Below are 24,033 nucleotides of genomic sequence, written 5' to 3' on the forward strand. Positions count from 1 at the left end.
GCGCGGGGGCGCTGTGGGCGCCGCCGCTCCCGGGGCCGCTCCCGCCGCCGTTTCCGGCTCGCCTCGGTGTCGGGGCAGCGATGTCGGACTCGGAGAGCGAGGAGGAGGCGGATGGCGGCCGCGCCGAGCCCTTCTCCCTGGCCGGCTTCCTCTTCGGCAACATCAATGAGGCGGGGCAGCTGGAAGGGGACAGCGTCCTCGACAAGGTAGGGCCGCGTCGCTCCGGGAAGGCGGGGGTATAGCGGGGTGAAGGCAGGATGACCCGGGTTCTACCGGGATATCCTGGGCTCTGCCGGGGTGCCCCAGGCTGTCCCGGGGATCCTCGGCGCGGGCTCTGGGGCAGCACCCAGCAGGGGCTCGCAGCCTCCCAGCGCTGGTCTCCCCAGGAATCCAAGAAGCACCTGGCCGGGCTGGGCGTGCTGGGGCTGGGCAACCTCATCACCGAGATCACCGCCAGCGAGGAGGAGAGCGCCGAGAGCGAGGGAGCGCACCTGGACGAGGAAGGTTCGTCTCTGCCGTACCGGGCTCGGGTCGCGGAGGGGCTGCAGGGACACAGCTCTGCCCGAGAGAATAAACTGCACACGGATGGGCAGGGGCTGCAGGGACACAGCTCTGCCCGAGAGAATAAACTGCACACGGATGGGCAGGGGCTGCAGGGACACAGCTCTGCCCGAGAGAATAAACTGCACACGGATGGGCAGGGGCTGCAGGGACACAGCTCTGCCCGAGAGAATAAACTGCACACGGATGGGCAGGGGCTGCAGGGACACAGCTCTGCCCGAGAGAATAAACTGCACACGGATCGCAGTGTTCCCTAGTCAGAAGCCCTCTGTCAAATGCCTTCACCACCTTGCCGAACAAAATCCCACAGTAGCTCCTGATCAATTTTGCACTCGTTCCCTTTGATTTTTTTATAAATATTTTTTCTTTTACTCATCTCTTCTCCTTTATAAATAAATTTAGTCTATGTTTGTATTAAAGAAGCCTACTTAGCACACAGTGTTACAATACCTCTTTCTGAACTTGTTGAACAGTTTAATGAGTGAGAGTTATTCCTTGAGCTCAAGTTGGTTGGTTATCAATCTTTTAGGGGAAATTTAGAGCAATGAGAGCTTTTGATGAGAATGACAGGAAAAGTACTCTGGTGGGAGGTGTTAATCAGGTACTTTTGTCCCTTTAAATAGCAAAGGCTTCATAAGCACTTAGTGAAGTCTGATGTAACTAATATAAATTAGGGTAAAGTTTTGTTTCCTTCCTAGGCTGGGTTAAGAGCACAGAGGATGCCGTTGATTATTCAGACATCACTGAAGTGGCAGAAGATGAGAGCCGGCGGTACAAGCAGGCGATGGGCAGCCTGCAGCCAGCCCGAAGGCCAGGTAAGGGGATCAGCATTGCAGACAGCTGCAGTGTAGGAGGGGATCCTGGGCATTGTGCTTTTCACTCCTTGCTTCCAGTGCCCAGTATCAGCTTTTGTGAAGCTGTCTTCACTGGATGAAGCCACTGCTTGCTGTTTTCCTCTTTTAAGGAATCAGTTCCTCATTGGAGTCACGTCAGTCTTAGTATCTCTCTCCTGTTTTATTTTTTTTTTTTCAAAGACTTTCTGCACCTTGGTTCTTTTGTTCATCCCAGATGTCTCTGTCTGGCCTAGAATATGCTTTCAAAAATAAGCAGCTTTTCCATTTCAGTAGCTGCTGGTGTAACTGTTACATCTTGGCATATTCTTTAAAGGTGTCTTAACCTTTCTGATGACTTTCTGTGGTTAGTGAGATATAAAGGTGATTTGGACTTTTGAACCCAAATTTTCTTTATTTGTTCTATGAAGTGTGAATCAAAGGATGTGATAGCAGGATATATAAACATATAGGCAAATTGTGAATAAAAGGAGATCATATCAGAATATATACACACACATAGATTTTAAGTGCTTCAGTCATCTTTCTGTCAGTTTCTTTTTGTCCTTCCTTCCCATTATTTTTAAAATTTACATCTTAAAAATGAGGTTGTGCAGGAAGTTGAACTGGTAAGAGTTTTCATCTAGTTACAAGATGAGAATGATGTCTATGCCATCAAGTTTGAGATGGAATAAATGGGAAGGATGCCTGGTTTTGTTTTATTATGTGGTTAACACATGGTTTTGTCTCCTGCTGGTTAGATGAAGATGAGGATGATTACGATGCTGACTGTGAAGACATTGATTCCAAGCTGATGCCACCACCACCACCTCCTCCAGTACCTGGGAAAAAAGAAGATGAAAAGGATGCAGCTGCCACTGGTGAGTGAGGGCTTTCTTCTTCTCTCTGGCAATGTGAATGTCTGAAGGAAGCAAACGCTGCAGTTCTGCGGCACCACGCCTCACCAAAGCTTGGTCTGCAGGATGCATCTGAAGGTGAGTGTGATGTTGCAGGATTGCCTGCAATCTAGGGTGTAGTTTTGTATTTCCAGTGACTGTTGAAATACCTATATTGACAATGAAACTGCTTTTTTATCTCATCCTCTCAGTTGTGGCTGGGGAACTCACCTGGAGCGCTTAGGATAAAATGAAGGTTAAACAGGAATGGTACTTAAAACATCTGCACAGGCTTAATTCTTGCATAACTCGGTATAAAAAGTAAATATGTCACTAAGGGGGTTATTCTAGGGGAGAGGGAGGAGACCTATTTGTTTATGAGGTGCTTGTTCTATTGTAGTATCTGAAGATGGAGACGGTATCATTTTGCCCTCCATCATTGCTCCTTCCTCTGCTGCCTCCGACAAGGTGGATTTCAGCAGCAGCTCTGATTCTGAGTCAGAGATGGGACCTCAAGAAGCCAGGCAGGCAGAATCCAAGGAAGGCAAACTCACACTTCCTCTTGCAGGAATCATGCAGCGAGATGCTACCAAACAGTTGCCAAGTGTTACAGAGCTCTTCCCAGAATTTCGACCAGGCAAGGTATTGTGAGAGATACGTGGAAGAGATTTGTGTCATGTAAGCCCTTTAAATATGCATTGTACATTGTTTAAGGGTATGCAGTCACTCAGTAATCACATAGATGTTCTTGCTCACTCAATACTCTCTTTAGTTTCTGTGTGCTGCTGTTTTCAGATTGCTTTTTATCTAATAATTTTCCTGCCATTTGCAGGAATCTCTTTAAAAATGTTGAATAAATGAGGGTGCGAATGTTTTGCTGACCATAGCAAAGGCCTGTTGGTTTGTTACTTTTGCCAGATGATTAAAAACCAGTGCTAATCTCTCTGTTTTCTGGCTTTTCTGGTAAATACTTGCTCCTCCTTTTATGCTGTCCTGAACTTGGCATGCTTTTCCTGTAACAATTTGTGGTGTCTGTCTTTACTTCTCTCTTGAAGCTGCTCTGAACATAGATTAGAAATCACCTCAAAACAAGTTGGTTCAAAGAATGGTTGGGTTTTGCACAAAGAGAATTCATTACAATTCTTTCTAAATGCTCCCAAATAGAAAATGCAGTTTATGGATTTCAGTAATTAATTTGGAAGTTTTAAAGCTGTTGAGAAGAGAGAAAAGGTAGGAGGAGAAGGACAATGAAGATGGGCTTATAGTTGCCAAACAGTTATGGACAGAGACAGCTTGGTTTTATGTGTGCCTCAGAGAATTTGTGTAAGGAGCTGAATAATTTACGTAATTAAATGTAATGTTTTAATGATTTAGCCAACCATTGTCTATTGGTAGTGAGACTCTAGCACAGAAGTTTCCCTTCTCAATGTTTTCTAGGGTTTTGCAAACTTGATGTTTCCTGTGTATGAGTTGGTGTGTCCATTTCTTTAATGTTCAACACGTAATGTCAGAGCCTGGCTCAGTGTTGGGTGTGCCCAGTAGGTGCAGAAATCAGTGCAAGCAATTAATGCTGAGCACTTTCCATGATTACTTAATGAGCAATAGAGCTGGCAAAGCCTAAAGGCCTGTAGATTCTGCTATGAGGATGGGTTGGTGTGCATGTTAATATAGCGTTGTATTTTTGGATGAAATCTCCTAAAATAGCATGGGCAGAAGCAGACTTTGTGTCCATTTAACCTGTTAGCAGCTTAACTATGTCTGAGACCTTTGCTCTTCATGACAGGTCATTGAAGCTGGATAAAAAGTTCATAAATAATCTGTGGGAGTTTTGGAAAGGTTTACATGAATATAAGCAGACGTAGACAGAGTGGTGATGTAAACAATTCCTTTGGGAATCAGTGAAACAAATTAACAGAGAACATTAATAGGGTATCTGCAAATTTTTGGTTCTAATTCCTGTTTCCTAAATATGTCAGTTAATTTAGAAGTAATTATTTACCTCTTTAAAAGAGTTCTTAGAAGAAAATAAATTTAAGTGCTTAAAAAGTAAGCAATCATACCCATAGAAGGAACAGGGGAGAAGATGTATCATTACCATTAGTGCAGGTTTTGGAAGTATGCAGTGTAGGGGAATTACATGACAATGGAAATTAAAATAAGTGTATTATTTCTGGACCATATTATTTGTCTGTTTGCTTAAGAAATCTCTATATAACTTTCTTCTAGCTTATGTCTTTCTGATAATTTTATTAACTCTTCTTCAATCTCCATCTGTCTTTCTGAAGATTGTGGATCATTCAGAATTAAAATCAGTTATTTCCAGTTGTTGTCTAACCACATGTCTGATATGTAAAGGCAGTCTTTCTTCTCTCTAACTTACTTTGTGTCTGAAATTAAGAATATGTCCTTTTGAAAGGGAGGGATCCATCAAACAGAAGGATCAGAAACTTTTTTTCAAGTATAACCAAGGGATTCTTGATTGCATTGGGAACTGGGATTGTACCACAGGCCAATCTTCTAAATTTCAGAGCGCTCTCTTGCATTGCTGTTCCTCAGGTGAGGGCAAGCATTCCCCAGTGTGTTTTGATCTGGTCCTGCTGTGTTTCCTGCTGCAGGTGCTGCGTTTCCTGCGTCTCTTCGGCCCAGGGAAGAACGTTCCGTCCGTCTGGCGCAGCGCCCGCAGGAAGCGCAAGAAGAAGCATCGGGAGCTGGCCCAGGAAGTGCAGATGCAGGAGGGTGAAGTTGTGGTTGAGAGTGGAGTGGAAGGAAAATCTCCTTGGGAGTATGAGTTTGCTGCTCCTCCCCCTCCTGAGCAGTGCCTTTCAGATGATGAGGTGGGATATCTGAGACTTAGAGAGGGTCACCAGCTAGTGCTGGAGGTAGTAGTGGATTGGACAGTGACTTTTAGAGGAAGGAGCTTTTCCCTCAAAAGAAAAGTGGAGAACAGAGTTGGCTTGTATTCCAGCTGGGCAGCAGCTCTTCTCCAAATACTAGTCAGTGATTGCTGCTTACTGAGAAGGCTGCATCCATGGTACAGGATCAGTAGGAGAGCTTACCCTCTTTGTTTCAAGAAGAAATCTCTGTGTTCTTGGAAGTCTAATAGCAGAACAATCTTGAGGGAGCCAGTAAGTATGGAAAATAACTTCTTAGAAACGCTTCTATGAGAATAAACTGGGAAACTCTGAAGGAAGAGACCTCTTAGTGACACTTAGATAAACCACCAGTGTAAGCATTCCCTCCATTGCTGTGCTTCAGATTACCATGATGGCACCTGTAGAGTCGAAATTCTCCCAGTCGACTGGGGACATAGACAAGGTGACAGACACGAAGCCCAAGGTGGCCGAGTGGCGCTACGGCCCCGCCCAGCTCTGGTACGACATGCTGGGCATCCCCGAGGACGGCAGCGGCTTCGACTACGGCTTCAAGCTGAGGGAGAAGGGCGAGCAGGAGGCTAGAGGACACTCAGAGGAGGGGGTGAGAGGGGAACCTGGGGCCAAGTGTGGAGATGGATGTGGGCATTGCTGCACAGTGAGGGTCTGGGGATGGGCTGGTGGGTTGTTGTGCAAAATGAGATTTTGAATTTTCCTCTGTTGCTAAAAGAGGATGTTTTGCAAGTCAGGTCTTCCAACAATTATTGCTCCCTTCCAGGATGCAGAGTCGACGAAGGAGAAGGATGATCTGCTAGCTGATGAGCACTTCCTCATGGTGACACAGCTCCAGTGGGAGGATGATGTCATCTGGAATGGGGAGGATGTCAAGCACAAAGGGACTAAGACACAGCGTGCGAGCTTGGCGGGCTGGCTGCCATCCAGCATGACCAGAAATGCCACTGCCTACAATGCCCAGCAAGGTCACCAGGGGTCTGGCACCAACTTTACTTGCTGTAGTTGAGCTGACTCATTACATGCTCAACTGCAGCACTTTGTAAAATTGTACATACATAGTTGCATGTCTCAAATGTAGAACATAATTCCCCCTGTCAGGGAATGCTTTTTGGCAAAATCACAGCTCCGCTGAGAATTCTGAAGCTTGGTTTATTTCCAAACACAGAGTAGGTCACTTCTGCTAGAAAAACCTCCATCTCAGCTCAGTCTTTCTTCTTTCCCTGTGGAATACCAGATGCTGGATCCAACTATATTAATATCAAGTGAAGCTACCCTTAGGATTTTCTCTTTTTATAGGCTAGTGGAATTTTGTTTACTTTTTTTTTTTAATTGGAAGAATTATGTAAAAGTCTTCAGAAGTTTCTCCTCAACTAAAAATGATATTTTTTTTCTAGATAGGAAATAACAATTCTTACAAGCCTCAGACTTCTTTTAGACATGGATGCGTTTTAAATTGAAATTGTTCACATAGAATGAATGTTTGCCTTCTGTTTGTTATATCTTATCCTGCTTCTACAAGGAAAGACTAATGGGAATGTCAGATCTTTATGGGGTACCTTTGTGAATTCCTTAGTGTTCAGCTGTGAGTACAAGACACTGAGGTGTTGGGTGGGTGAACTGTAATTTTTTGAATAGGCTGCAGACTCCAGCAGTCATCTCTGTGTGAAGTATGTTTTTTTAAACTTTCCCAGTTCTAATGACACATGTCACTCTTTGGGATATGAGCAATAGGTCCATCAGGCTGAAATTTACTCTCCATGCAACCCCCCAGTCCTGGTTTAAGGTACTGCAGTGTCCCCTGACCCTCCCACTCAAGCTGACTGTGCTTTTGTTTTCCTTTTCTCTAGGTTTGAACCGCAGTGGTTCTTTGCTCAATTCACCAATTCCTCTAGCACAGAAACCCAGCGTAGCAGGAGTCCTGGGCATAGCAAAGTGCAAGGAAAAGGCTCCTGAACAGCAAGGTAATGGCCCATGAGTAGGATGTGACACACATTTTCTAGGTAGAATGGTTATTTGTTTGCTCTAAAACTTTCTGGAGGCTGTGTTTCAGTAGAGCAAATTTGCTCAGCTTTGGTAAAGCTCAGACTTGGGGCTTTACTTCTCTGCTTTCAAGATTAGTTTTCTTTTGCCTTTTAGAGGTCCTGCCTCAGGAAGCCTGAAAGATGGGGAAGGTAGAGGGAGTAAGATGTGGGGATGAACTCTGAAATAGTTTTCTGCCAAGTCTGTATATAAAATTCTCAAGGGTTCTACTTTATGATTGTTGCAGTTTCCCTGGATGAAGACAAGCCCTGGTACTCCATTTTCCCAATTGATAATGAGGAGTTAGTGTATGGCCGTTGGGAAGACAATATCATCTGGGATGATCAGGCAATGGAAACATACTTGGATCCCCCTGTCTTAACACTTGATCCAAATGATGAAAACATAATTCTAGGTATGTTTATGGCACCCAGGAATTGGACTTGAGTGGGAAAAGACAAGGGGAAATGAAAGCAAGGGTTTATAATCACACTGTAATGGAAATAAATGGACTGGGGCAATACTTGCAGCCTTCCTTTGTTCTGGCTGTTGAAGTTAATTTGTGGCAATGCTAATAACCTTTATTGGTGTGGTGTACATATTCAACTTGCAAGTTAAATGCACTGGCAGGAAAGCAAAAATTGATGCATTGAAAGTGAAATTTAACGTGATTAATCTGACTCTTGATGTGTTTTAGGAATGACTGTCTTGATTTGAATTGCATGCATGTTGGTTTGAAGAGGGAAGGTAGGGATGTAAACTTGTGCTTTTAGAAATTCCTGATGAAAAGGAAGAGATGACTTTGAACTCTCCATCCAAGGAGAACAAGAAGGAATCTTCTCTGAAGAAGAGTAGAATCCTTTTGGGAAAAACAGGTGTCATCAAGGAAGAACCACAGCAGGTCAGCATAAGCTTTAGCATCATCTCCAGGGTTAGGAATGGTGAGGAAGGAGTGAGGTTTCTATTTTTAGTTTTATTTTTTGTGACACCTCTCTCCCTGTGTTTAAAATTGAATTAGAACATGTCTCAGCCAGAGGTGAAGGATCCCTGGAACCTCTCCAATGATGAGTTTTACTACCCCAAACAGCAGGGACTTCGAGGAACCTTTGGAGGCAACATCATCCAGGTAGTCACAATAGTCTTCACTGAATGAGACAGCTTGAGCATCTTGGTAGGAGGTTTCTAGCTAAGAGTGGGGCTTAGAATTTGTAGAAAAACAGAATTTAGATTACACCAGGTCAATTAAGTGTTCATGAGAGATATTTTTAATGTTCAATTACAATTAGGAATTTGAACTTTTTACTGATTGCCCCACCAAACTGAGGTTTAGTTGCTTGATCTTGCTGTGTCCTTGCCATGCTTTGTTTGGTGTCTTATTATGTAGTATTCTTTGTAAACCAATAGTGGGAGGGGAGAAAGAGGTGCAGTTTGTGCTTCTGCTGCTACTGTGTGTCCCAGTCTGAATATTATAAAATTAATTTAGTTACTGATGAATTTGAATTACTGCCTCACTAGCCCTAGGTGAGGAGGTGATGTTTTTTTTCTTCTTTCTTGGTGGAATTCAGTAACTTCTAAAACCTCATCTGACTCCAGCATCTTCTGTAATGGGAAAACTATGTAATTCAAAATGAATTTCTCTCCCACTGATAGGGATAATGGCTTTAGATGTAATTCCTAGTTAGTAAAAAGATCCCATCATTTGGTACCATTTGAAATAGTAAAATTGAAGTAATCTCTGTACAGAAAGGAAAGATCTTTATATAGAAGTAAGCACTTTTCTGTCAAAAAGCAACATTTATGAAGACAAGTAAATTCCAATGCAATTACTGCTAGGAGACCTAAAAATATCCCTGGGCTGTCTTCTTTAACGTTTCAGAGGATAGGAAGATGTTCTTACCTTTGAGGTGGTGCACTCCCTGTTAACCCAGCTGTTGTTGTGTATCAGCACTCCATCCCAGCCGTGGAGCTCCGCCAGCCCTTCTTCCCCACCCACATGGGTCCCATGAAGCTCCGGCAGTTCCATCGGCCTCCCCTGAAGAAATACTCCTTTGGTGCCTTGTCGCAGCCCGGGCCCCACGCCGTGCAGCCCCTGCTGAAGCACATCAAGAAGAAAGCCAAGGTGCAGTTGCTGCAGGGCGTGCCGTGGCTGCAGGCTGCGGGTGGGCTGTTGTGACGCTGTCCCTTGTCCCGGCGCAGATGAGGGAGCAGGAGCGCCAGGCCTCCGGAGGGGGGGAGATGTTCTTCATGCGCACGCCGCAGGACCTCACGGGCAAGGATGGAGATCTCATCCTGGCCGAGTACAGTGAGGAGAACGCCCCTCTGATGATGCAGGTTGGCATGGCAACAAAGATTAAAAACTACTACAAAAGGGTGAGTATGCAGATTGTGCTGCTGGACGGTGATTTCCCTCTGCCTCTCGCCGAGAGCTAACAGCACCTCCGTTGCACCTTCCAGAAACCTGGCAAAGATCCAGGAGCTCCAGACTGTAAATATGGAGAGACTGTTTATTGTCACACTTCTCCCTTCCTGGGTTCTCTGCATCCAGGCCAGTTACTGCAGGTGAGGAATGACGTTTTTGCATTTAAAAGACAAATAAATTGGATGTGGCTTAATAGGCAGAGTACTTTTTACAAGCCCTATTTATTCAATCACAAATAAAAAAAACAACGGCTTCCTTTTCAGTTCCAGTTTATGTTTCTTTGCTTACTAGTAATAGTAATTACTGTTAGTAATTAAATGATGATAGTAATTCAGTTCCTTGCTTTTTTTTTTTTAATCTCTATTGTATGCTTTTTAAAATTGTTGTAGGAGTTTGCAAGAGTTGTGAATTTTTGCTGTTTTGCAAATAGAAATAGTGTTAGAGAGGATTGAGGGGAAAACCAAAGCTGCTTGAATGCATAGTGCTGGAGGGGATAAAAAACATGGATTTCTCATAGTCTAGTATTTTATATGTACCTTTTGGGGATTGTACTTCTGGTTTTTGGATACCAGTCAGGTGTACAGGCTTCTGCTTTCATGAGCCTCTCTCTGTTGTTAAAATATATACATTTGAGATGGGAAGAGGAACTAAGAGTGTTACAAAGACTACCTGGCTAATAATCCATAAATGTAAATATAAATGGATTTCAGTTAATGCTAGCTGCTCTTGCTGCAGCAATAATTCTTTCATTCTGTACCACAGGAGAAAGGTAATGTAAAGGTTCATACTAGAGATTCATCACAGAACTAACAATATTAATTGTGTATTAGGCTGGTTTCTGTGGTTGTTGTGCTCTTTTGCAGATCTGTTCTTTCTGTCTTTTTTTGAAAGTACCTCCTTAATGGTCCTGAAGTACTTCCAAATGTCCAAAGAGCCTTTCAATCCCTGCATTTGTTCTAGTGTTTCTTAAGGTTTTGCTCTTCATCCTTGACTATTCCCTACGTATCTACATATACTGTGATAAAAATGGTGGTATACCATTGCAATGAACCTTGGGGTGTTGGGGTTTTTTTAAGAGCATTTTTGTAGATTGTATCACAGGAGATGTGATCAAAACCTGACTTTTGAACTTTGATTTGTTTCTTTTAACAGGCATTTGAGAACAATCTTTTCCGGGCTCCCATCTATTTACACAAGATGCCTGAAACAGATTTCCTGATCATCAGGACACGACAAGGCTACTACATTCGAGAACTGGTGGATATTTTTGTGGTTGGCCAGGAGTGCCCACTCTATGAAGTACCTGGTCCCAACTCCAAGCGAGCTAACACACATATCAGAGACTTCCTGCAGGTATGTGATAGATTATTTGGGGATCTGGAGGGTCTTTTGTCCTGCTGTGACTCCTTTTTGTTTGTTTTCTTGTGAGGTGAGAGCACTGCAAGAGTTGCATGTTAACCAGCAGACTATTTTAATTTTCATTTAACCAAAGATTTATAACGTGTCTTCTGTTTTAATGGCATCCTATCTGATAAGTAAATGATAACAGTTTTTTTATTACTTCCTATTGTTATTATATTTATTATTAGAATAACAGGTTACAAGTTTATATATAAGTGTACAAAACTGAAGAAGATAGAGTGAGTTTTGAAGTAATGTGTGCTGTGTAAAATGACACTTAGATGGGTTTTACTAAAAAACAATTAAGGAATTTTATCACAGTGCTATTGAACAGTATGGGATTGGAATTGTTCCATAGGTCTTCCTTAATTTTCTAGATCTTGTGATGGTTAAGCTTTAGAACAGTCCGTGAACTTCCAGGAATTATCCCCAAGTTCAGATTTTGGAGAAAATTTCTAGTAATTTACTGTCAATTTAACTTAAAATTATAACTCCAGAGGTATTTGCAGAGCAGGAAAATCCCTGCTGTTCACAGAATTTCTGTGCCAAAGCACAGACATTTCTCATGGGATAAAACAACCTTTCAAGACAAATATTTCTTCCCCACCGCATTCTCAAAAACAGCTGAACCTGAAGCAGACACGTGGCTTGGAAAACCTCACTCAATAAATTTATGAGAAACAATGTTTTTCGAGTAGTGAGTCTGAAGCAGTCACCAGAACCATCATCTATACTGCGTGTGCAGGTTGGTTTGTGGTTTCTTTGGACGAATGGGTTTGTTTGTAGGTTTTTATCTACCGGCTCTTCTGGAAGAGCCGGGACCGTCCGCGCAGGATCCGCATGGAGGACATCAAGAAGGCTTTTCCCTCCCACTCCGAGAGCAGCATCCGCAAGCGCCTGAAGCTCTGCGCCGATTTCAAACGCACAGGTACTGCAGGGCTCCTGCCTGCTGCTCAGCCATCCCTTGCTGCTCTTGTGTCCCACTCTGGGGTTTCTCCTTTGCCCCAAGATCACCCCAGAGGGACATGAGGTGGTTCAAACTCTGGTTTTCTCTGAAGCGGCCAAAGAGAGATTGCCAGAGACGGTTTTCTCTTTTTCCAAGGATTGTTTATTGTTTAATATCTCGGGGACTTTTTGCCTGGCCAGCAGGGTCTGCTCAGCCTGGCATCCATGGTGGGATCTGCCTGGTGAAGGCAGGGCTTATCTTATATAGTTTGTACTATGTATTACATGTTTACAAAATTTTCCCAATATAATACAATTTTATTAAATGGTCCAGCCCTGACCCCATCCAATCCAAGAGTGCCAACGTGTCATCCAGCATGGATGACATGGAGAAGGAGGAGGAAAAGGTGTCCACCCCCCAAATTCTCCATCTTGGCCATGTGTCCCTTTTCATAAACATTCAAAAAAACCTATTTATCTACATTCTAACAATCTCATTTACACTTCACTAATTTTGGTAGCTTGTTTCCATTCTCTTTGTGCTGACAACTTCCCCCAGGGGTTAGAATTCAGCACCTGTAACACCAGAGTCTCACTCAGAGGTCTTTGAGACCCTTGCCAGGGGGGTTTTGAGACCCCCAAGGAGGCCAGGGCAACGCCCTGGGCTCCCACACTCCTGGAGCTCCAGACAGAGCAGAAGGAGGCAACAGTCCCTGATAAACCATACTTTATTTTGGCATAAGTGTGCTTGATGGTGAGAAGTGCCTACAGTTTAGATATTTTTAATAACCCTTTGAGCGGTGATTTGCTCATTAAAGACACAACACAAACATATTCCCTTCCCTCTGTGTGTGGCTGTGTTGTGTTTTGCAAGCAAATACATGCAAATGAAAGCTGGGACTGTGGTGTCATCCAGCACACGTGGGAAGCTGCTCAGTGTTTGACCTGTGCATTTTTCAGGGATGGACTCAAACTGGTGGGTTTTGAAGCCGGATTTCAGGTTGCCAACAGAGGAGGAGATCAGAGCCATGGTGTCCCCAGAGCAGTGCTGTGCCTATTACAGCATGATTGCTGCTGAGCAGAGGCTCAAGGTAAATCCTGGTTGGCTCCAAGGCAAATTGCTGATACCCTGGGAGGGGTAACACCTCCTGCTAAAGTTAATTCTGCTATAAAGTAGACAAGTTAGGTCCTTGACTGTTGTGTCACTTGCTGTTTGCTGCTGCAGAAAACGGAGTTAGGTTTTAAAGAGAGAAACACTGTGTTCTCCCCACCTATTATCTGAATATTGAATTAGCTGTGCTCAAAAGTACCAAAGGGAAGGTCCAAGAAAGGTCTTCTGTTTATACCTGGAGTCTACAGCAGAAAGTAACCAGCAGGTGGCTGTAAGAGACTCTGATTATTTTTTTGAAGTTGATCGCACTGTTTAGTTATGGAGGTTGTCAAAATATTGGGCAGTTTGACATCTGTGAATCTTGCAGACAACTGTCTGTGGAAGTTTGCTCGTTCTGCATGGCAAGTCTCCACAGAGACACTTCTAGTTCTCTCTCTAGTAACCTTTATAAGACTTCAGCTTCTCATTTTTTCCCTAATATTTCTCTGCAGGATGCAGGTTATGGGGAGAAATCCTTCTTTGCTCCAGAAGAGGAGAATGAAGAGGATTTCCAAATGAAGATTGATGATGAGGTATCATCAGAGTGCTGTATGAGTGTGTACACCAGTATATAAATTTGAATGGCAGGAGAAAAATGAGGTCTTTATATTTAAAGGACATATTTAAAGTAAGATTCAGTGGTTCACATGTTCACACAGCTTTCCTGGGTACTTCTGCTGGCAGCTCATACCTGTCTTTGGTGATTGTTCTTGCAGGTCCTTTCAGGACTAGGCTTCTTTTACCTTAAATGCCTTTTTGTGAGTTCCTTAGCACTTTGATTATTCATTGAAGTGTTATCAGGGCAGCTGAAGGATCAAGGAAAGGAATTCACCCTCATTGTGTCAGTTGAAAAGTTCTCAGTATGACTTGAAGAATTCCATAATAAAAGCCAGGACTGTATCAGGGTTATGATTGTTTATTTTCTCACTGGCAGGTGCGCACGGCTCCCTGGAACACCACACGAGCCTTCATTGCTGCTATGAAGGGCAAGTGCCTCCTAGAAGTGACTGGTGTTGCAGATCCCACTGGTTGTGGGGAAGGATTTTCTTATGTCAAGATTCCAAACAAACCAACCCAGCAGAAGGTATAGTTCCAAAGGAGCAATAGCTGAGAAGGCATGTGGGAGAAGTGGACTAAATACGGGACATAAGGAAGAGAAAATATCAATGAGTCTAGGAAAGACTATTATGACATTAAAAGGCTGAATGTTCCTCTGAACAGGACGATAAAGAACCTCAGCCAGTGAAGAAGACAGTGACTGGCACAGATGCGGATTTGCGCCGACTTTCCCTGAAAAATGCCAAACAGCTTCTGCGGAAATTTGGAGTGCCTGAGGAGGAGGTGAGTGTGAACCCAGAGCAGGCTGCACACTTCATTGATGGCTCTAGCAGCTGATGGTGGAAGGGACACATACATTTCCACTTTGACCTCGTGTGGAGAGGACTTGGGATCCATAGCCAGCTCCCTCAGCTGTGTGTCTCTAAAGCCACTCCCTGTTCCTCCTGGCAGATCAAGAAGCTGTCGCGGTGGGAAGTGATCGATGTGGTCCGGACCATGTCCACGGAGCAGGCACGCTCAGGGGAAGGGCCCATGAGCAAATTCGCCCGTGGCTCTCGCTTCTCCGTGGCAGAACACCAGGAGAGATACAAAGAAGAGTGCCAGCGCATCTTTGACTTACAAAATAAGTCAGTTCTTATCCCGTGTTCACAGCCTTGAGCCCCACCCTGTCCCCACCTCCAAAGTCCAGCACTCTGCATGCCTGGGGTTGCTGATATGTGATGGTGCAGATGTTGATGTTGATTCAACTTGTTGAGCCCATGAAATACAGCACTAAGAAACAGGCCTTTGGCTGTTAATAGAAACCCTCAGGTTTAGTGTCTTGCTGTCACAGGCCTTTGGGAAAGGTGGAATGTGTTGCAGAGTCACAACATGAGATGTTCTGCAGTTCCACACATCAGTAGTTCACCACCTTATTTCCTTTCATTTTTTTGTTTTGTTTTGTTCTGTTATGAGCAATATGCCATCTCTCTCTTGGGTAGCAGGTACCAATTCTATGTCTTATACTTCAGAAATGCCAGAAGAATTCATACATTATTCCTTGTTCTGGCCTGAGACTTGAGAGTGATGAGGGAATAAAGTATTACTAATGAGAAAGAGATTTGGAAAAGATTGTCTAGAAGTAGGTGATCTTTTAGATATGAGGGTTAAAAGAAGGGCTGAGAAGGGAATATATGATGCCTGTTGTAATAGTGATTTGTATCATTAGTTCTCAAACTTCTGCATCATTTTAACTTTGTATTTTTGGGAAGGTGACAGACTGATTTTTTATTTTTTTTAGTTGGGAGGGCAACACTCACTGACTTTCAGGATGCCTTCTATTTTAGGGTTCTGGAATCCACTGAGATCCTGTCAACAGACACAGATAGCAGTTCAGCTGAAGACAGTGACTTTGAAGAGATGGGAAAGAACATTGAGAATATGTTACAGAACAAGAAAACTAGTTCTCAACTCTCTCGGGAAAGAGAAGAGCAGGAACGGAAGGAATTGCAAAGGATGCTGCTGGGAGAAGACAGTGGCAATGACAAAGACAGGGGCAAAAAGGACAGGAGAGACAAAAAGGGAATGTGTAAGTAACTGCAACCACAAGAATTATGCCTGGGAAGGGAGGCAGGGGTCTATGTCAGGCTGCAAAGTGCGCTGATCTGCCTCTCAAGAGAGTGTGGATTCTTTACAGGGAGAATGTATAAACATGCTTATCTGGGGCTTTTCCCTCTCCAGGGGTTCTTCCTTCTCTTGAGCACTTAGTGGCTGAAAGTGCATGTGAAGCGTATTCTCTGCCTCATATCTTTTGTTTATTTTGATCTATAAACTTACTCTGGTATTTCTTTAGATAGTCACTGCTGCTTTCCTGCTTCCTGCTAAAGTTTTTTTTTAAATTATTTTTTTTTTTTGAGTGAAGGTGGGGTAAGGGGAACTGTTTTTTCAGTATTTTTCTCAAGATGCTTTCATACGCAGTTCCTGCAACCTTCTTATAGTTGTGTAGTTGGATCTTTTGCATACACACAGCTGTGTGTGTGAAGCAGGCACTGTCTGCAGGCTGATAGCAGTGTGTTACACTGTGTGCTGTGGAGGTAAATTGGGCAGCTGCCAGATTTGGTTCTCCTGGAGATGTGCTTATTTTAAGTGCATTCCAACAGAGAGCTTGACATGTCCTGGACTGGCTGGTAAAATGTTTGACCTGTGAATGAACTTCATGAGGTGCCCATGACCACTGTTAGTTGTTGAATATGTGCGAGCAAAGCTGAGCTCTGCATCCTAATCAGTGTTATTGTTGCCATCTATTCTCAAATTGGGAATAAATTACCAATTAATAGTTACTCAAATCATCTATAAGGGATATGTGGAAGATTTTTTGAGGATTATTATCTCATGAAAAGATATCCAGTGTTACTTTGTACGAAACCTCTCAACCAGAGTTATGAATGGTGCTGAAAACATTCTGTGGTCACGGGTTGGAGCACTCCTTGAAAAACTGGATAATTCTTGACCCTCAGTTTCTGCCAGATAACCACAGCTATGATAAAAAGCACTGTAACTAATCCATCTTCAGGGCCAGAATGCAATTGCATTGCAGGTGGCACCTGTGGGTCCACGTTGAGTGTAGCTGTTCCCTCTGGCTTTATAATCTGTGTGGATAATTCAATATCTTTGTTTCAGCTCGATTTCATGCCATGATAAGAGAATATGAGCAAGCAAGGGAAAGACTTCTATTAGATTTTCCTGAATGTGTGTGTGTGTGTTGAAAGTTTTTAAGCCAAACTATCTGCTGTATTTAAACAATGATATTTCTACAGCTTGGAAAAAAACGAGAAGCAAATAAAGCATTTTTTTTTTGTGGCGACAGCTTCAGCAGCCTCAGCAAACTCTCACAAGGATGATGACACTGCCTCTGTGACCAGCCTGAACTCCTCTGCCACCGGCCGCCGCCTCAAGATCTACCGCACGTTCAGGGACGAGGACGGGAAGGAATACGTGCGGTGCGAGACGGTGCGGAAAGCCGCCGTCATCGACGCCTACTGCCGCATCCGCACCACCAAGGACGAGGAGTTCATGTAAGGCTTCCTCAGCTCCTCCTGCCCCTTGTGACTCTGCCACAGGCTTATTCCATTCCACTGGCAGAGCGAAGAAATGCGCAATGGAGAGTAGGAGCCTGGCGCTGTAATTGTGGAGAGGAAGAGAGGTTTAATGGCTGTCCGTTTGGAGGGTGTCACAAACTTTGTGTGGTGGTTGACCTGCCAGAAGGGTACCTGGTAAATCATGAACTAGGCTGGAAAACTTCTGCATTGTTTTTCCCCCACCCAGACGGAAGTTTGCTCTGTTTGACGAGCAGCACCGCGAGGAGATGCGGAAGGAGCGGCGCAGGATCCAGGAGCAATTACGGCGGCTAAAGCGGAACCAAGAGAAAGAGAAACTCAAGGGCCCTCCTGAAAAGAAGCCCAAGAAAATGAAAGAGCGTCCAGACTTGAAAGTAAGCAGATCCATACAGGTTTTGGCTATTGGAGAAGTTTTTAGTTCTAGTGATGTACTGAAGATCTCACTGGGGGATTTTAATGATGCTTTGCTTCAAAACTAGGAGCCCATACATGAATTCTGATGTGTCACCTTCTATTTTTGCAGCTGAAATGTGGAGCATGTGGTGCAATTGGGCACATGAGGACTAATAAGTTCTGTCCTCTTTACTACCAAACAAATGCCCCACCTTCTAATCCTGTTGCAATGACAGAGGAGCAGGAGGAAGAGCTGGAAAAAACAGTCATTCACAATGACAATGAAGAACTCATCAAAGTTGAAGGAACGAAAATTGTACTGGGCAAACAACTGATTGAGAGGTAAGGGAAAAAACAGAGCAACAGGTAGGGATAGTAAAAATAAACAATGTAGAGTTTAATGCAGAATACTCATATTTATATTAGTCACAGGAATTAAGTGACAGGGCTTTACAAACCTGTTACTACAACATTTCAATTGTGCTTTTGGTATCAGGGCAAATGGAACTACTGATGGAGCTATTACTGGGGGACATTGGCTCACATGAGGGCTGAAGGAAGTATTGTGCTTTTGTGTTTGTGCCTAGTGCTGATGAGGTTCGCAGGAAATCCCTGGTCCTGAAGTTCCCTAAGCAGCAGCTTCCTCCGAAGAAGAAGCGCCGCGTGGGGACAACGGTGCACTGTGATTATCTCAATGTGAGTGACTGATTGCAGCACCTCCCTTTCTGTTTGTACCAATTGGCCAGGCCCTTAACTGCCTCCTTGTGCCTGCCCAGATTTCTGTGAGTAAATGTTTAGCATCTTGGAACTGTCTTCATTTTTCTGCCTCTCATTTCTTCAGCGTCCCCATAAATCCATCCACCGGCGGCGAACAGATCCCATGGTGACACTCTCATCCATCTTGGAGGGCATTATCAACGACATCAGGGATCTTCCCAATGTAAGTTTAGGCTATGACACCCAAATCCTGCATCTCAAGCAATATGGTTGAAGTAGGGTATGTGTTGTAGACACCAGAATTTGGCTAGTTTTGTGTGGATACATATTCAAAGCTCATAGGTGATTTTTAATTTTTTTTTTTAACAAAATCAGGTAAGATGCATGAAATGTAGTAGTGTATGCCATATATGCTTTTATATATGTGGCACTGGAGAAGATCTGTACTTAACTCTTTTCTCACCAGACTTTTCCAGAAATTTGCAAAATCAAAAGATTAAATGGAAGAATTGACTTGAAATGAGAATTTTAAAGTTCAGTTTCTTGACTTTTGTGCTGCAATCAAAAATACCATCTGAGAATTCTCTGTGAGATTTTCTTTCTTATGATGGTGTAAGAGAATATTTTGTAGAACGAAGCATTTGCTGTCGTGGAGGTTACACTGAGATGAGCTGTACCAGAACTGTGCTAATAAACATTTATTTCTTTTCCTCCTCAGACATACCCCTTCCACACGCCTGTAAATCCAAAAGTTGTCAAAGATTATTATAAGATCATTACCCGGCCCATGGATTTGCAGACGCTGCGTGAGAACGTGCGTAAGAGGCTGTACCCATCCCGGGAGGAGTTCAGGGAGCACCTGGAGCTCATTGTGAAGAACAGTGCCACATACAATGGTAAAAACACTGGGAAATCTTCTTTCTGCTATTACATTGTGCATGGATAGTGTGGAACATTTAGAGTCAACAAAAGCAGAACAAATTCACTACTAGATGACAATAGTGAACGTGTATTTTTCCAGGTATACCTGTAAGATTATATTAATGTTGATGAACTAATTAATAAATAAGAAAGAAATTAATTCCTGCATGTAGCAACAACTAAATGATGACTGTAATGTGGTAATTGAAATTCAATTATGGGTCTGTGTCTTGGGGTGACTCAATGACTGAAAACCTCTGTGTGTTTCAAGTCCTGCCTATCTCATTCATAGCTAAGCAAAACATTGTTTTCAGTAGATTACACTGTTGTGCTTTATTGAATGAATCTTTCAATGCAAATAGGAATAGTTAACAACCACTGAAACCAGTGCCTTAAGAAGAGTTTGCTGTCATGATTTTGCATAATTTGATTCTTAGTGGTAATAAACTTTTTTCCCATTTGGGAGGGTCAGGAAATTAGTTTTAAAAAAATGAAAGAAAACTAGTTTAAAATAAAGGCATAGATTCTGTGCATGTATCTGCTGGGGGAAAGTGCTGATTCATTGGGGGTGAGCTTTAGTCTGACTGCTGATAGAAAGGTCTTTGTCCAAAATATACTAATTTGACAGAAGAACCTCCCAGTTGCATTGAGTCTATCTAGGCTGTGCAGCATTGAGGGTGACACCAGCAGCATGGGGTTTGTGTGTTTGCTGCTTCCTTTATTATTTTGAAAGTTAAATCCCTGATCTATCCTAATAAGTAAGATCCTTTTATTTCATAGTTCTCTTGCAAATGTTTGTTTCCATGTCTGAGGAATCCTGAAATTATTTAAAGCTGTGGGTTTTTGAATATTCATGAAATGTCCATATTGCCTTCCTTAGCAGTTCTGCTTCACTGACTGGACTTAGTGAAGGAAACAGAAATTTCATGATTTATACTGTGAATATTTGGCAAAGGTGGAGGGCTTGGAGGCCAGCCTGCCATAGGCACAGCTGCTTTCCAAACTTTACCAGAATGTGTGCCAGGAATGTTATTTACTGCAAAGAAATTTTTTCTCATATAAAATGCATGTTGACCTTGAATAATTGTATGTATTGAGAATATACTCAAGTTTATACTCCTACCTCTGCCAGAAATATAATCAGTGATGCTTTAGGAGTAAAGTTAAATCATATTGTGACTTTTTAAATCATATTGGGCCTTTTTAATCAAGCTGCACTTGCTGTGTATGTTTGCAGGGCCAAAGCACTCACTGACACAGATATCCCAGTCCATGCTCGACCTGTGTGATGAAAAGCTAAAAGAGGCAAGTTCTGTGAATGAGTTGTGGTCAGAATGGAAGGGGAGGAGTAGTCAGGGGTGGTTGAAGACTTTGAGAATAGATAATGTGCATAGGCAAAACACAGGGGTTTAGGGAGAGTAGTAGAAAATTAAGGGTGTTCTTCCTCCTACCCTAGAAGGAATTTGAATTTTTACCATTTAAACAGTTCCCATGGGAGCATTTCTGAAAACAATAGATGCTTGTTTCTTATTCTAGTTCCTTTATCTTATCTATAGGTTTATATATTGGCTATTACCCCTTGTTAGTTAAAAGTGTTTTCATAAAAAGGTGCATGGGAGTCTCTGTGGGACAGAGTATCATGATAGTTCAGTTATTAGTTTAGGGTCAGCCCCTGATGTTCCCCACTTCTTTTGCAGAAGGAAGATAAACTGGCTCGATTAGAAAAAGCAATTAATCCTCTCCTGGATGATGATGATCAAGTGGCCTTTTCCTTCATTTTGGATAACATTGTGACTCAAAAGATGATGGCAGTTCCAGATGTATGTAGCTTGAGTGACTGTGTGCATTATGTGCAAAATGTGCTGATCTTGTTGAGGAGAAAACAGTGATACTAAATAGAAAAGTCCTCTGTAAAATTATTATTTTGTATTATATGTTCCTACTGCTGAATAGATATCAACAGGTCTTGTTAAAAATCCAGCTGGTAGATCTTTTCTCAGTGTCCCTCCTGAACTTAGATGATTGGATTCAAGAGGTCTTGTTATAAATACCTTAAATACATTTGGAGTGTTAATCAGTTCTGGAGACTTGTTTTATGAAATTTGTAGCTCAAACTGTAGAAAATTCTACACAGATGCTTTCTAAACTTTCTGTTTTCTTTTTTTTTCTTTCAGTCTTGGCCATTTCACCATCCAGTTAACAAAAAGTTTGTTCCTGATTATTACAAGGTGATTGCTAATCCAATGGATCTGGAGACCATCCGTAAGGTGTGTAGCTTGACCTGAGCAGTCTCTTGTGTAGACTTGGTCTTTAGTCCTGATCACTTACAGGGTGACAATTCTCTTCCAGAATATCTCCAAACACAAATACCAGAACAGGGAGACTTTCCTGGATGATGTTAACCTCATCCTTGCCAACAGCATTAAGTACAATGGTAGGTGGTGGAAATGAGGCTTCAGTGCCTTTTGTACTTAAATTAATTCATCTGGGCACCTGTACTGCCAAAGTGTGTTGAAGCCTGAGGCTGTGAATTATGGACTTGATGATTGTTTTCCTTTCCTGAGGATAGAGATGCTTAAACAGTGCTGTTTTCACTGTCACATGAAGCTTTATTACTATCTGGTGCAGAATGGGACAGTTACATTTGGGGAGGATGTTCTGCTTGCTCAGTACTCCAATGATTTGTTTCTGGGAATTTCCTTGAGATAGACAGGGTACAACCTTCCTGTGTCCTATACCATGCTTTCAATGCTAGAACAAACTGGTTGTGCTATTTTAGCCAAATGTGAGCCCTGCTTTGTATTTCTCCTCACATCAGGAGTTGGGATTTAGGGACCTGTGTAACCAAAACCTGTCTTGCTGTCTTGACATCTGGAATTGAAAAAACATCAGAACGTCTAAAGAGATTTGTTTCTTACTGTAGGGTCAGACAGCCAGTACACAAAAACAGCCCAGGAGATTGTAAACATCTGTTACCAGACTTTAGCTGAGGTATGTGAACAACTTTACTGGAATATTTACAGTTTGAATTTTCTGTTCTGCAACCTTAACAAGCTTTTTTGTTCTTAGTATGATGAGCACCTGACTCAACTCGAGAGAGACATCTCTACAGCTAAGGAAGCAGCACTGGAGGAGGCAGATCTGGAAAGTCTTGATCCTATGACCCCTGGTCCCTACACTCCACAGGCAAGTGACCAAGCAAGGCTTTCACTTTCTTTTAGTTTCAATCTCCTGAGTGTTTGATCCCAATTTTCCTCTTTATTTTGTGTTCTCCATCTGTCTGCAGTTTGTCTTTTAGTAGAGTATCTTGTTTGGATGGTGTGCTAACCCTTACTTTTAAAGAATAAATGTAAGAAGCAGTTCTGCTGCTTCAGAGAGTGGGGATACCTAAGACAAAGAGACATTTCCCAAGCAAGTATTAAAACTGGTCTAAAGATGAGCTGTGTACAGTCAGGTACAGCTGAGTGTTGGTTGGAAGGTTGAGGACTGTGCAGGTGTAAGATTTATAAACCCTCAGAAGTCAAGCAGTGGACAGGTAAGGAGAACATGAGGACAAAACATGGATGTAGTGCTGAGAGGAATCCAGGGAACTGTTTGGTAGTGATATTGTTGGAAAGGCTCATTGCTGTGGGTAAAGAAACTGCCTAATATGGTCAGCAAAGTCAGACTGTGCCCTCATGGCTGGGATCCTTTACATCTCTGTTCTAGTGGAAAATAATGGTTTTTAACCTTTATCATTATTTTATAGCAGACAATTGTGTGTTTCAGGTTTTTTTTTATGTGTTACACAGCAAGTTCATGCCAGGCTTCTTTTCATTGTTTACAGTTTGGCAAAGACTTGTAAGCTACTTAGACTTTTTAAAAAATAATTCATCTTATCTTGGATGGTTTGGTTGTTTTTAAAAACATCAGTGAAAAACTTTCACCAGGAATGACAAATTAATTCATGAAAACTAAAATTATATTTGGAATTTGCCTAGGAAAGGAAGGAATGTCATCCTAGTGTATGAGATGTGTCTTTTGTTTATTTGGGAAAGTTCAAAGGCCCTGGGAAAGATCTCTGTGTTAATAATTGAATGATAAAATGCAAATGTTGTGGTATAGGAAGACTAATCAAAGCTTTCTTTGCAATTGTTCATCTCAGTTGTAGATCAATAATTTTTTGATTCTGTGCAAGTCTGATGTAATTGCATCTGGAAAGTTGCATTTAATTTTAGTAAAGTCAGAGCAGAAAAGGGTGTGATGTTCAGGAACACTTTATGAAGATTATTTTTAAGAGAAAAATGAGTTTAAAATTTGTTTGGACAAGAAGTATACAAAGACTGCATGGCTGAGCCAGGATAGCAGGACACAGTTGGGTTTGGGATAATATTTAACACCCTCCCATCCATTTCTCCCCACAAAAATAAAAATTTGGTAGCATTTTAGGAAGGCAGAAAGTGATTGCTAGGAATTATCAAATTCAGCAGACTGGGAATACTGAAACTGAGTATCATGGAAAAAGACCTTCCTGCCAATAGGATGTATTGGGTTGCAAGAGTCTTTGGAGATGAGTTCCTGAAACTATTTGTTGGCATATTTCAAGAATTAAATGGCATCAGTGCTGATCCCAATGCATCAGAGCAAGGGACAAAAATGCCATTGTCTGGCCTGATGGTTCCTTCCAAGAGCAATGTTACTTGGGCTGGTTTTATTCCAAGCTGGTGATCAGAAGAGAGGGGAGGAGGCCTGAGCAGGGAACT

At 42.5% G+C, this 24,033-nt stretch overlaps 1 protein-coding gene across 2 annotated transcripts in view; it reads left to right on the plus strand.

Annotated features, from left to right (window-relative positions):
- Positions 1–28: 28 nt before the first annotated feature.
- The window catches only part of TAF1 (TATA-box binding protein associated factor 1), a 29,140-nt gene continuing 5,135 nt past the window's right edge, over positions 29–24,033 (plus strand). The window contains exons 1-35 of one of the 2 annotated variants that reach the window (XM_079318639.1): positions 29–206; positions 387–504; positions 1,260–1,376; positions 2,153–2,272; positions 2,856–2,929; positions 4,903–5,121; positions 5,543–5,761; positions 5,936–6,137; positions 7,020–7,133; positions 7,439–7,606; positions 7,965–8,092; positions 8,210–8,317; positions 9,137–9,310; positions 9,388–9,561; positions 9,646–9,750; positions 10,763–10,963; positions 11,798–11,939; positions 12,917–13,047; positions 13,559–13,639; positions 14,041–14,190; positions 14,328–14,447; positions 14,616–14,791; positions 15,491–15,732; positions 17,011–17,218; positions 17,469–17,634; positions 17,784–17,995; positions 18,241–18,349; positions 18,495–18,593; positions 19,089–19,266; positions 20,529–20,596; positions 20,989–21,111; positions 21,466–21,558; positions 21,641–21,725; positions 22,215–22,282; positions 22,361–22,477. In XM_079318639.1, coding sequence (XP_079174765.1) covers positions 81–206; positions 387–504; positions 1,260–1,376; positions 2,153–2,272; positions 2,856–2,929; positions 4,903–5,121; positions 5,543–5,761; positions 5,936–6,137; positions 7,020–7,133; positions 7,439–7,606; positions 7,965–8,092; positions 8,210–8,317; positions 9,137–9,310; positions 9,388–9,561; positions 9,646–9,750; positions 10,763–10,963; positions 11,798–11,939; positions 12,917–13,047; positions 13,559–13,639; positions 14,041–14,190; positions 14,328–14,447; positions 14,616–14,791; positions 15,491–15,732; positions 17,011–17,218; positions 17,469–17,634; positions 17,784–17,995; positions 18,241–18,349; positions 18,495–18,593; positions 19,089–19,266; positions 20,529–20,596; positions 20,989–21,111; positions 21,466–21,558; positions 21,641–21,725; positions 22,215–22,282; positions 22,361–22,477 — 4,935 coding nt within the window. In that variant the 5' untranslated portion in view covers positions 29–80. The remainder of the gene's footprint in view (positions 207–386; positions 505–1,259; positions 1,377–2,152; positions 2,273–2,855; positions 2,930–4,902; positions 5,122–5,542; positions 5,762–5,935; positions 6,138–7,019; positions 7,134–7,438; positions 7,607–7,964; positions 8,093–8,209; positions 8,318–9,136; positions 9,311–9,387; positions 9,562–9,645; positions 9,751–10,762; positions 10,964–11,797; positions 11,940–12,916; positions 13,048–13,558; positions 13,640–14,040; positions 14,191–14,327; positions 14,448–14,615; positions 14,792–15,490; positions 15,733–17,010; positions 17,219–17,468; positions 17,635–17,783; positions 17,996–18,240; positions 18,350–18,494; positions 18,594–19,088; positions 19,267–20,528; positions 20,597–20,988; positions 21,112–21,465; positions 21,559–21,640; positions 21,726–22,214; positions 22,283–22,360; positions 22,478–24,033) is intronic. The other variant, XM_079318640.1, reaches the window with a different exon arrangement.

This window comes from Erithacus rubecula (genome assembly GCF_903797595.1).
Source record: "Erithacus rubecula genome assembly, chromosome: 15".
In the NCBI taxonomy this organism is placed as follows: domain Eukaryota; kingdom Metazoa; phylum Chordata; class Aves; order Passeriformes; family Muscicapidae; genus Erithacus; species Erithacus rubecula.